This window comes from Lepus europaeus, chromosome 4 (genome assembly GCF_033115175.1).
Source record: "Lepus europaeus isolate LE1 chromosome 4, mLepTim1.pri, whole genome shotgun sequence".
NCBI lineage: Eukaryota > Metazoa > Chordata > Mammalia > Lagomorpha > Leporidae > Lepus > Lepus europaeus.
The window spans coordinates 143,232,189-143,244,801 of NC_084830.1; the positions used below are offsets into that span (position 1 = coordinate 143,232,189).

At 40.3% G+C, this 12,613-nt stretch overlaps 1 protein-coding gene across 1 annotated transcript in view; it reads left to right on the plus strand.

The window, feature by feature from the left end:
- Window positions 1-1,807: 1,807 nt before the first annotated feature.
- TRPC7 (transient receptor potential cation channel subfamily C member 7) overlaps window positions 1,808-12,613 on the plus strand; it is a 173,053-nt gene continuing 162,247 nt past the window's right edge. The window contains exon 1 of the mRNA XM_062189952.1: window positions 1,808-2,223. Coding sequence (XP_062045936.1) covers window positions 1,808-2,223 — 416 coding nt within the window. The remainder of the gene's footprint in view (window positions 2,224-12,613) is intronic.

Below are 12,613 nucleotides of genomic sequence, written 5' to 3' on the forward strand. Positions count from 1 at the left end.
AAGAGGAGGTCTGGTCTCGGGATAGAAAGGACAAGATGGAGATGCAGACATGATCTCAGCAAGAATACAGTGCATGAGGAAGCTTGCATTAATTAGAGGCCTGGCAAATAGAACAATTTTGCCTGGAATTTGTCAAGCAACTGGGGTAAAAGTCCCATAAGCCCATTCAACAAAGTCCATTTCCCAAGACTACCAGTCGAGATCCTCCACAGTTTGGCTCCAAAATACTTGACCTACATCCCCCACTCCCGAATACGGAACTGCATGGAATGGGACAACGAACGGCAAAGATGGCAAGGGGCAGCTATGAGCACTGAGCTTTAAAAGTGGTGTCCAGGTGAAGCATGAACACAGACCCAGATCCATAATCCACACGTGGTAAATGTTATGATTGTTGCTGTCACCATGTGCAGCTGACCACTGCTCAAAGCTGCTCTGTTGCTCCAAGCCGTGTTCCCATGAGGTGTTCCTGTCCCAAGGGTGCTATTTTCTCATTCTCCAAAAGCACTGTATGGGCTGGCACAGTCCAAATTCCATCATAAAGCTCTGTGAGAGAGGCCAGTGCCATAGCACAGTGGGTTAAAGCCCCGGCCTACAATGCCGGCATCCTACATGGGTGCTGGTTCGAGTCCTGGAAGCTGCACTTCCAATCCAGCTCTCTGCAATGGCCTGGGAAAGCAGTAGAAGATGGCACAAGTCCTTGGGCCCCTGTACCACCATGGGAGACCCGGAAGAAGTTCCTGGCTCCTGGCTTTGGATCAGCTCAGCTCTCCCCACTGAGGCACTTGGTAAGTGAACCAGCAGATGGAAGATCAATCAATCTCTCTCTCTCTCACGCTCGCTCTACCTCTCTCTGTTACTCTTTCAAATAAATAAAAATAAATCTTTTTTAAAAAGTTCTGTGAGAATTAAGTGAGATTATGATTGTATGCTTAGCTCAGTGTCTGACAAAGATCATGTGTCTGACAAATGTTGGCTCTCATTGATTTACTGTTGCTGCTACTGCATCTCCAATTCCTACCCCAAGAAAATGTTCCTTCCTGGCAAACTGGTTTACCCAGTGCCTGCTGAACCCAGTGTATGCTGCCCCTCCAAGCCTGTGCTGGACCTGCTTTGCCCCCTCGGACTTCCTTTTTGGTGGCTGCATGCCTTCCCAACCTCCACAGCCCTCTTCAGTTCCCGCATCCTCTGTAAATCCTTCCCTGACAGCCCTCACCTTCCTCTTTTGAACCCCAAAAGCATCAGCTGTCAGCGTAATTCACTTGGCAGTTAATCAGGCTGCGCCTTGACATGGCTCCCCTGCAGTAGCTGAAGTGCTTCCACCGACTGCATGTGCCCCCACTCCCAATTCTCGGACGCAGAAGTGCTGCAGCACCTAGCCCAAGATGGGGCACCTAAGGCACTAGGTGGATTCATTTGGGGACTCAAATGAGATACAGGAGTGGCTTAAGAGTGAAGAGCAAAGTGCCTATGGAAGGTGCTGGGAAGGTTATTAAGGAATGCCAAAAAAGAGACTTGGTACATTAATTAATGAAAAAATATACTTCAAGGTGACTGTGTAGACAGACTGAGCAAGTGGTTCAGGCCTATGTCTGGCTTATTTTCCCAAGCTACTCTGAAATAAAACGCTGCTCCTGCTGAGCCTCTTTGAACTTCCCAGCACAGCTCCAAGGCTCTGCATGTGAGCTAAGGTACCATGGGGCCTGGGGTCTACTTAGCAATCTGTTTAAAATTGAACAGTGATGAAATCCTACTCCACACCTGCCCGCCCCCCTCGCCTGAGGCCCTATCCATTGAATAAACATGCATGAACCTCTGGCAAGATGAACGAGTTCCACATCCTGACCTGAAGACACAGAATGTGCACCCTTCCCACACCAACAGCAGTTTGTCAGACAGCCCAAAGTGTCAGAGCCCCATCCACCCACAGAAGAGCCAAAAACGGACTACAGCACAGAGAAGACGGATGGTCCAGGAGCCCTCCCACCCCCAAACATACAACATGCTTATCCCTTTCTCCAACAAATCCTCTCCCACCTCCAAGACATCCCCGTCCCACCTTCTTCTGGAGTTTTCCTGGATTTGCCAGCCACAGGGCTCATCCCCCTGTTCTGGTCACTGGGCCCTTTCTGTGGATTCCAAACTGGCTCACGGTACATGGCATGTGATGCTGCCAAGACCCCAACAAGGTTGGCTGCAATTTCACAAAACGCCAAAGTCAATGTGAGTCTAAGAGTGCCACAATAATGTCCTACTTCAAACATTTATATTCGGGGCTGGAACTGTGGCATAGCAGATAAAGCCACTGCCTGCAGTGCCAGCATCCCATATGGGCACTCGTTCAAGTTCCAGCTGCTCCACTTCCAGCTCTCTGCTGTGGCCTGGGAAAGCAGGACAAGATGGCCCAAGTGCTTGGGCCCCTGCACCCACGTAGGAGACCAGGAGGAAGCTCTTGGCTCCTGGCTTCAGATTGGCGCAGTTCCAGCCATTGCAGCCAGTTGGGGAGTGAACCAGCAGATGGAAGACAGACTCTCTGACTCACTCTCTCTCTCTCTCTCTCTCTCTCTCTCTCTGCCTCTCCTTCTCTCTGTGTAACTCCGACTTCCAAATAAATAAAGCTTTAAAACAAACATTTCTGTTCATCAAAGGGGTCACAGAGAGAGACTATCTTCATAAATGAATGGTATAAACACGAATGTAAAATCAACCTGTATTAACCAAAGTCCACTTCCTCTGTTTTAAAATATGGGCAAGTGGGGCCAGCGCTGTGGCGGCTATGGCTGAAGCACTGGCATTCCATATGGGCACCGGTTCTGGTCCCAGCTGTTCCTCTTCTAATCCATCTCTCTTCTATGACCTGGGAAATCAACAGAAGATGCTCTAAGTTCTTGGACCCCTGCACCTGTGTGGGAGACCCAGAGGAAGCTCCTGGATCCTGACTTCAGATCAGCTCAGTTCCAGCCATTGTGGTCATTTGGGGAGGGAACCAGCAGATGTAAGACCTCTCTCTCTCTCCCTCTCTACTTTTATCTCTCTCTATAATTTTACCTCTGAAATAAAAAGAAATCTTTTTTAAAAAGTGTATAGTCTGTTTGAAAATGAGTTCCACTACCAAAAGCAATACAAAACAATACAAGTTTGATAAAGACCTACTTCCTGACTGGGAGTTAGCCCTGAATGTCTTGAAGAATTTCTGACACTGTTGGATTTTCAATACATCATGGCCAATAGTGTTAATTATTAATTATGGTGGGTTTTATATTTTAAAATATTCTGGAAAATTGGTTCCCATTCCAGAAGCAGCAGGGAGCCAAAGCTGTGGGTCCTGTCATTCACAGACAGTAGTTTAAGTTCTCTCCACTTTCCCCTAACTAGGGAAACTGGACCTGCTCACTTCAGAGGGGTGTGCACAGGAGGTGGGAAACAGAGCCTCTCTGCTCTTTCCCCAATCCTTCTTGACACTCATCAAATCAGTTATCCCCAAGGGGCCACTGGGGTCCCCTCCCCTGGCTGAGAGGGCTCTTCCTAATCCGGCACTGGTACAGATCCTCTTCTCCTAAAAGCCTACAGTCTGTTTTGCAGACTCCCTCTGAGAACGGTTGGGGGTTGTGGCCATAAGAGTCCTTTCATGCAACAACAGATCAAGCCCCACTGGCTGCCATGATCTGTTTCTGGGTATGTTTCAAGTCATTTAACACCAGAAATGCAGTAGTACATGCTGAAATACTAGAAGGTAATTTAGCATAGAAGGTAAGCACATGCTGGAGTCAGACTGATTCTTATTCCCTATTTCTCCACTGACTTGCTGCATGACCTTGGGAAAATGCCTTAACCTCTTTGAGGTTCAGCTTCCCCATTTTCTAAAAGGATAATATGAATACCTGCCTCTCAGGAATTCTGATGATTAATTAGAACAATATATGCAAAGCACTCAGAGTATCTGGCACTCAATAAATGTTAGCTATTATTTTTCATTAGTGAAGTTTACAAATTATTTGCTTTCATAAAGTTAACAAGGCATCACTGTCACTGACTCACTTTCTAGAAAGACAGGGAAAGGTTAAAATTATGGTTAGGCTAGGGAAACTGCTCATCTCAGAAATACCAAGCAGAGTCCAGGCACATGCAAACATCATTCAGCATGTGCTGGTGGGAAGGGGCTTCAGACCAGCTCCCCTGGGGAGAGCCAGGGACTTTTCTTCAGAGGGAATCCCCAAGGCCTAGTGCTAATTTATTTTCCTCTCCCTTCCTACCTCCATTCCCTCCTTTCTCTCTTCTTTCAAATCAATCCTCTCTCCCTTCCTTATTTTTTTTTATTTTTCATTTGTTTTATTTATTCATTTATTTGAGAGATGGAACACACTGAGAGTGAGCAACAGACACAGACAGACAGCTCCTATTTGCTGGTTTACTCCTCAAATGCCTATAACAGAGTCAGGCAGAAGCCAGAGTCCAGAAGTCAGTGTGGGTTTCCCACATGGAGGGCAGGGACTCAAGTACTCAGCATATCGCCTGTGACCTCCCAAGGTGTACAGTACAGGAGGAAGCTGGACTCTGGCATGGAGCTGGGACTTGAACCTAGGTCCTCCCACATGGGACGTTAGGCCAAACACTAGCCTGTTCTTTTTTTTAAAGGACACTATATCTAGAGTCCAAAAACGTCAAAATGCTCACACAAGAAGACACAAGTTTTGGAGTCAGAGATATGGGTCAGAATCCAGTTTCATGGCAAACCACGTAACCACAGACAAGTTCTCATTTTTTTCCTTCTGTGAATGAGTCAACATAGACCTTGGTGAATTGCTATCAAAATTAAATCAAAATACATAAAGCACTTAAGCTGGCTTTTTTTTTCTCTTGTATGATACTTAGCAAAATAACTCCTCTGTACAGCCATTTCCTTATAAACATAAGAATTAAAATAACCCGTTGGGGTTTTTTCAATACTTTTATTGAGTCCTAATTGGCATAGGACAGACTTTTATCTGTTTAATGTGTGAATGTGTGAGTTGTGATATATCTGCACCCATGAAACCAGCACCAGAGTCAAAATAAGGAGCATATGTCCATCACCCCCAAAGTTGCCTCCTGCATCTTTGCAATTCTTATTTCCCACTCCTCTCCATCCTACTCTCACCTATGAATTCAGATTCTGATGAATTGATTTGTGTAATTATATACTTTCCTAGAATTTTAGATAAATGATAGCATATGATGTCTTACTCTTTTCACTCAGGATAATTATTTCAATAATCATCCAAACGTCTACCTACAGTTTGAATTTTTATTGCTGAGTAGTATTCCCTGGTATGGACATAGTACCAGCAGCTTATTTTTGCCTGTTCATTATATTTGGATTGCAGCTATTCCAACTAAAGTTGCTTTAAACATTTGCACAGATGTCTGGCTGGACCTGGGCTTTCATTCCTCTTGCATAAATTCCACTCCTAAGGGCAAAATGCTGCACCGCAGAGTCTAGGTGATGGTTAACTTATTAAAAAAAAAAAAAAAAAAAAAAAAAACCTTCTTTCTGAGGTGGTTTTATCATTTTACATTCATGCCAGCAGTGCCTGATAGTTCCAGCTCTTCTACCTCCTCACCAACATCAGATACAGTCATTCATATTCATTTTATCCATTGCAGGGATCAACATTGTGGCATGGCAGGTTAAGCCTCTGCTCACAAAGCCACCATCCCATATGGATGCTGGTTCAAGTCCCAGCTGTTCCATTTCCAAGCCAGCTCCCCGCTAATGTGCCTGGGAAAGCAGTTGAAGGTGGCCCATGTGCTTGGGCCCCTGCACTCGCATGGGAGAGTCAGAGGAAGCTCCAGGCTCCTAGCTTCAGCCTGGTCCAGCCCCTGCTATTGCAGACATTTGGGCAATCAACCAACAGATCAAAGATCTCTCTCTCTCTGTTTCTCCTCTCTCTATAACTCTGCCTTTGAAATAAATAAAAAATAAATATTTTTTTAAAATGTATCCACTGTAATCAGTGCATAGTAGTCTCTCATCATTGTAGTCTTTCCTGCATTTCCCTAATAACTGAACTCATGGCTCAGCTTTCCCAGCACTCATTTGCCAACGTGTCTTCATGGGAGTGGATGATCACACCTTTGTGCCCATGTTGTTGTTGGGTGATTTGTTTTCTTATTTGTAAGGCTTCAGAGTTTTTCTGAGATTCTGAATACAAGCACTTTATTAGATACAGGTTTTGCATGTACGGTGTTCTCAGACTTTTACTTCTCCTTTCTTTCTCCTAAAGTGTTTTTCAATGAGCAGAAATTTTCATTTTGATGAAATGCAGTTTGTCATTGTTTTTATTTTATGGATCATGCTTTTGGTATCTTATTTAAAATATGTTCCATTTAATAGAAGTTCACAAAGGTTTCCAAGTATATTTTCTCCTATAACCTTTATAGATTTAGATTTTATTTTTAGGTTCCTGATCCATTTTCAGTTAATGTTTTGTATGTGGTGTGAGACAGAATCAAAGTCTCTCTTTTGTTTTCACACTGGGATGTCAATGTGTTCTAGCACCTTTGTTGGAAAGACTACTGTTCCTTCACAGAACTGCTTTTGCACTTTTGTGAAAAATTAGTTCTTCATATATGTGCAGGTCTAATTCTGGATTCTCTGTTCTGTCCCATTTTTCCACTTGTCTGTCTTTGCAATGATCCCATACAGCAGCTTCACAATGTCTGAAAAGAGTAGCACATTTTCCACTGGATTTTCTACAAAGTTAAAAATGTTATCTGTGAATAAAGATGATTTTATTTTTTTTCTAATATGGATGTTTTTTACCTCTTCCTCTTGCCTGTTTGCATTGGCTAGAACAACTAGCACAATGCTGAAAATGCATGAGAAGAGTAGACATCTTTGCCATGTTCCTGTCATCACAGAGAAAACCCTCAGTCTTTCTCTGCTAAGTATGTGCTGGTTGTAGGTATTTTGTGGTTACATTTTCAGTTGAGGAAGTTCTACCATGTTCTATTCCTACTGTGATGAAATCATTTTCAGCAAAAATAGATTTTGGATTTTATCAAATGTGTCTGTTTACTCACATAGTGAATAGATCATTTCCTTTTTCAGTTTTAGTTTATTAATACAACAAAATACATTAACTAATTTTTGAGCATTAAACCAATTTTGAATCCCTGGGAAAAAGTCCACTTGGTTACAATAGGTTATTCTTTTTATATACTGTTGGGTACACCATGATCAAATTTTCTTTATAATACCTATGTGCATAATCATAAAGGATATCAGTCTGTAATTTTCTTTCCTTGTAATGTTTTCATTGATTTTTGCTCTCAAATTAATGCTGGTCCCACAGAACTAGATAGGAAGTACTCCCTCTTCTACAAGTTTACAAAAGAATTTGTGTAAAATGGGTACTATTCTCCTTAACTGTTCAGAAGAATTCACCAGAAACTCATCTGATTATTGATTTTTCTTTAGAGAAAAAGTTTTTAACTAAAAATTCAGTATCTTGGGTAGGGCTACTCAAATTATCTCTTTCTTCTTGAATGAAAATAATTCGAGTCTTAATATCAATTTTCAAATTTATAAACATGAAATTATGAATAATATTTCTGCAGTATCACTGTAATAGCTGTTGAATCTGTACTTCCATCACCTCTCTGACTTCTTATATTAGTAATGTGTGTCTTCTTCCCTTTCACACAAATGGTCCAGCCACAGATTAAATTTCACTGATTTTCTCAAAATATATGCATTTTATCTTTATTTTCCTCTGCTTTTTGTTTGTTTTCAGTTTCAGTAATTTCTGCTTTGAACTTTATTATTTCTTTGCCTTTCCATACTCTCGTTTAATTTGCTCTTCTTTTTCTATTTTTTTTTAAGGTGATAGTTGAGTTCATTCCTTTGTGAGTTTTATTGTTTCCTACTACAGGATTTGAGTGTTACAAATAATACTAAATACTATGTAGCAGAATCTCACAATTTGATACATCGGGTTTTTTTACCTTAACTCATTCAAAATAATTTCTATTTTCTTTTTTGCCTTCTTCCTTGACACATGCATTATTTAGAAATATGTAACTAGGCCGGCATCGAGGCTCACTTGGCTAATCCTCCACCTGCAGCACTGGCACCCTGGGTTCTAGTACTGGTTGGGGTGCCAGATTCTGTCCCAGTTGCTCCTCTTCCAGTCCAGCTCTCTGCTGTGGTCCAGGAGTGCGGTGGAGGATGGCCCAAGTGCTTGGGCCCTGCACCTGCATGGGAGACCAGGAGGAAGCACCTGGCTCCTGGCTTTGGATTGGTGTGGCGTGCCGCGCCGGCCACACATAGCGGCCATTTTGGGGGTTGAACCAATGGAAAAGGAAGACCTTTCTCTCTGTCTCTCTCTCTCACTAATTCTGCCTGTCAAAAAAAAAAAATACATAACTTAATTTCCAGATATTCGGGGACTTGTCAGAGGTCCCTCTGTTACTGATTTCTAACTCAATTCCATTGTGATCAGCAACACAGCAGAATCTTCTTATATTTATTAAGATTTCTTTTATTGCCCAGTGTATAGTTTGTCTTGGTAATTTGTTTTATGTGCACTTGGAAAGAATGTGCATTCTATTCATGTTGGGAGGAAAACTACCAAGCAACTCAGGTCAACTAATAGTGTTGTTCATGATTAATAAATTGTTGCCTATTTATTCTGTCAAATCAATTACTTAGTAGGGTATTAAAAACCCTGGATTTGCTGACATTCTTGCTAATTTTCCCCACAATCCATGTACTTTGAAACTGTGTTATTAGGGTGTATGAGCAGTGAAAACTGTTAGGTTCTTTTACGCATGGGCCACTTTATCATTATGAAATCTTGTTCTTTATTCCAGGTAACATTACTTTCCCTGAAATACATTTTGTCTTATATTAATATTGCCACTCCATCTTTCATTTTATGAGTTACTAAGATGCTTATTTTGCCATTCTTTAACTTTAACCTGTTTGTGCCTTATACTTCATGTAAGTAGCATATTATTGGGTCTTCCTTTTTCCCCAATCTCTGCTTTTTAATTGCAATAATTTCATTTGATGTGATAATTGATAGGTGAGGCTTAAGCTACTTGTTTTCTATTTGTTCCTTTTTTCTTTGTTTCTTTTTCAGCCTTTTCTTGGATTGAGTAATTTTTAACATTTTAATTTCTTTTCTGGCTTATTAGTTATTGCTTCTGTGATTTTAGTAGTTTCTTCAGGGTTTATAGTATTCATTTTTAATGTATCACAGTTTACTTACAACTGAGATAGAGCAATGTACACGTCACACATAGTTTAAGACGCTCAAATAGCAAGCTTCCTATTCTCACATATCAGCTGTCATATTAACATTGACACATTTACATATTTATGTATAAAATTCATTACATATTATTATTATTTCTGCTTAAACAGTCAAATATCTTTTAAAGAGACCTAAATAATAAATACTCTTACATACTTACCTATGTAAATACCATTTGTTGTACTACTTATCCATGGATATACATTCAGATTCTCACCTGGCATCATTATTCTCCTATCTGAACAGTTTCCTTTAACATTTCTTGCTGATGGTGAACTTTTTCAACTTCTATATGCTAGAAATTTCATTATTTTGCCTTCATTTTTGAAGGCTATCTTTACCAGGTATAGAATGCTAGGCTGGTGGTATTTTCCTGTCAGTACCTCAAAGATGTGTTTCCACTCTCTTCTCATTTGCATTGTTTCTGAAAGAAACTGCTTTTGACTTTTTTAACTCTTTTTTTTTTTTCTGTACTCAGTGTCTTCATTTCCTCTGACTTCTTTTTTACTGACTTGGAAAAATATGTTTAGAATTTGCTTTCCTGTAGTTTTATTTATATTTATTTTTCTTGCACTTCATTTAGCTTCTTCGATTTTTGGTTGTCACAGGAGGAACACTTGGTCTGGACATTAAAGTGAGGTCATCATCTCCACAAGCCAGAAGACACTAAATACAAGGCAGCTGCCTGCCAGTCTACTGCCTGCCAGTCTGGCAAAGCTTCCCTTTTAGCCCTCCATGACCAACAGCTAGACTCAGAGATGGTACCTGGCAAATGGGTCAGTGTCTCACAACTTTGATTTTGATCATTTGTGTAGAACAAGGATTCATATTAAAGGAAGACATCTCAAGCAGACAAGACTGGAGAAGTTTCCAAGACAAGTTAGAGAAAAAGACAGAAAACTGCAAATAAAGCAATGCATAAGTCCCAGCAATTTGCTACACTAAAGGCAATTTATCCTACCTTAGATGTCTCAATAATGCATCCCTAGACTGGGCAATTTATCTAATTTTTCCATGAATGTGTTCTGTAGGCTAGTCTTTTCTAAGGGTTTTAGAGTACACAGAAAAAAAAAATCATAAAGCAAAATGAAGGAGAAAGAGAAAGAGAGAAGGATATGGATGGGAGGAGAAAGAAAAAGAAAAGAAAAGTGCAAATATCCAGGCCTGTGACTGCACTCTCAAGTCCTGGTTTCACACATGTGACTACAGGGTACCTCTGTTAGCATTCCTAGTACTTTCACACAAATCTATACTTGGTCCCTTAGAAGAGCTGGAAGTGATTCCCCAGATACATCTGGATAACTAACAGGAAAAAAAAAAGACTTTTAAAAATGCCTATATTGCAGTACAACATAGACTGATGTGGAAATAACAGCACTAGGTCTAAAAGAGGAGAAACAGTAATTTTTATAAATTGTAAAATTTTTATGTGCTTTCTGAGCATGAGGAGCAAAGTTACAAGTAAAGGAGAATGCTAAAAGTATTTCATGAAGAACCCATGGCTGCCTGCTGACAGACACAAGAAATGACCTTGGGCAAAGCAATATGGTTGTGGCAAAGCACTGAATCCTAGGACAGGCAGAATCAACACAGAGGGCAAACTTGGCTTTTGTGACACTGCTGATGCAGGTAGGCTTCCTCCCACTGCAAGGTAAGTGGGAAAGAAAGAAGAGGAAGTCCCCAAGTACCAGCCACAAAGAGGTCAAGCAGAGAAGGGGAAGAGACGGTCACGGTGGCTCAAGGGAAGGCAGCACCAGATACAGATGCTAGGGTCTTGGGATTGGAGTTTTACAACCCACACATGAACTCAGAGCCACACAGGACCTAGCCATTATAGGGATGTTGTGCCCCAGGGGACACAGGGACACAGGATCACACAACACCTCTCCTTCACAGGGATGTAGAATCCCTGCACCTAGTAGTATTGTGTAACTATACCAGATTTTATTCATCCATTCTCCAAATGCCAGGTATTTGAGTTATTTCTGATCTTTATTAATACTGACAGTTTTCCCATGAAAAACCTTAGGTCTCCTGGTGCAATAAAACAAATATGTCTTTACACTCCAGATCTAGGAGTAGAACTGCAAGGTCATGTTTTACAAAATGTAACATTTTCAGATGTTTTCCCTTAGAATAACTGATAGTAGAGCAAAGCCATTTGGTGCCCCTCTTCTGTAATGCACCAGAACACACCAGTTCTGAGTTTTTGAGATGATATTTTGATATTCTAGACATGAATTTGTTAAATATGTACCTTATGAATATGTTCTCATTTTCTTAATATTTGTACTTTACAGTAGTTATGAAGAACAAAATATTTTAATTTTACCACCGTTAATATGGCAATTTTTCCTCAGTAGCTTAGAAATTTGGTTAGCATTGTGAAAATCTTTTCCTACTCTAAGAACACAATATATTTTCCTATATCATGTCGAAAGGTTAAGGATGAATTTTCACCTTAACTTTTGGCTGGATGTTAGGAAAGAATCCAAATATATATAATATGTATTTGAGAGGCAGACACAGAGACAGATAAAGCGATTTCATCTCCTGATCCACTCCTTAAATGTCCTAGATAGCCAGGGCTGACCTAGGCTGAAACTAGGAGCCAAGATTCCAATCCAGATCTCCCACATGGGTGGCAGGAACTAAATTACTTGAGCCAAAACTTTGCTTCTATGTTCTCCATTAGCAGGAAATTGGAGTCAGGAGCCAGAGTCAATAATCATACTCAAGTATTCTACTGTAAGATATGTGTCAAAACCATCGGGCCAATGCCCAACCTCAAGTTTATATTTTTTATATGTAAATCATCCCAACACCATTTCTTGAAATGCTAATCCATTCTCCCACTAACATTAAAATCCTATTTTGCCTGAAGTTAAGCCCTCACATATAAGAAATATATTCACATTTATATCCACATGATTATTGTTCTATTCATATTCCAGTGTTCCATTATTTCATTTCCTTTAGTTTTTAAGTAAATCTTGGGATCTGCTATGCCAACCATGTCTCATATATTTCCTTTGGAAGTTTGTCTATCATTGGCCTTTTGCTCTTCTGAATAAATTTTAGAAGTAATTTAATTCCCTAAACCAAAGAAAACATGTTCTCTATGTGTTCCAAATACATATACACAGAGACACACACAAACACATGCACACAAACTTATTTTTTACATGTTTTAGGCTTAGTAAAGAAAGATAAGTAAAGAAAGTGCTAACAAAAAGGTGATACAATAATGTTAAAATCAAATTAGACGAAGTCAAAACTTATCTTTAGGAATTACACAGGGTGATACTTAATGA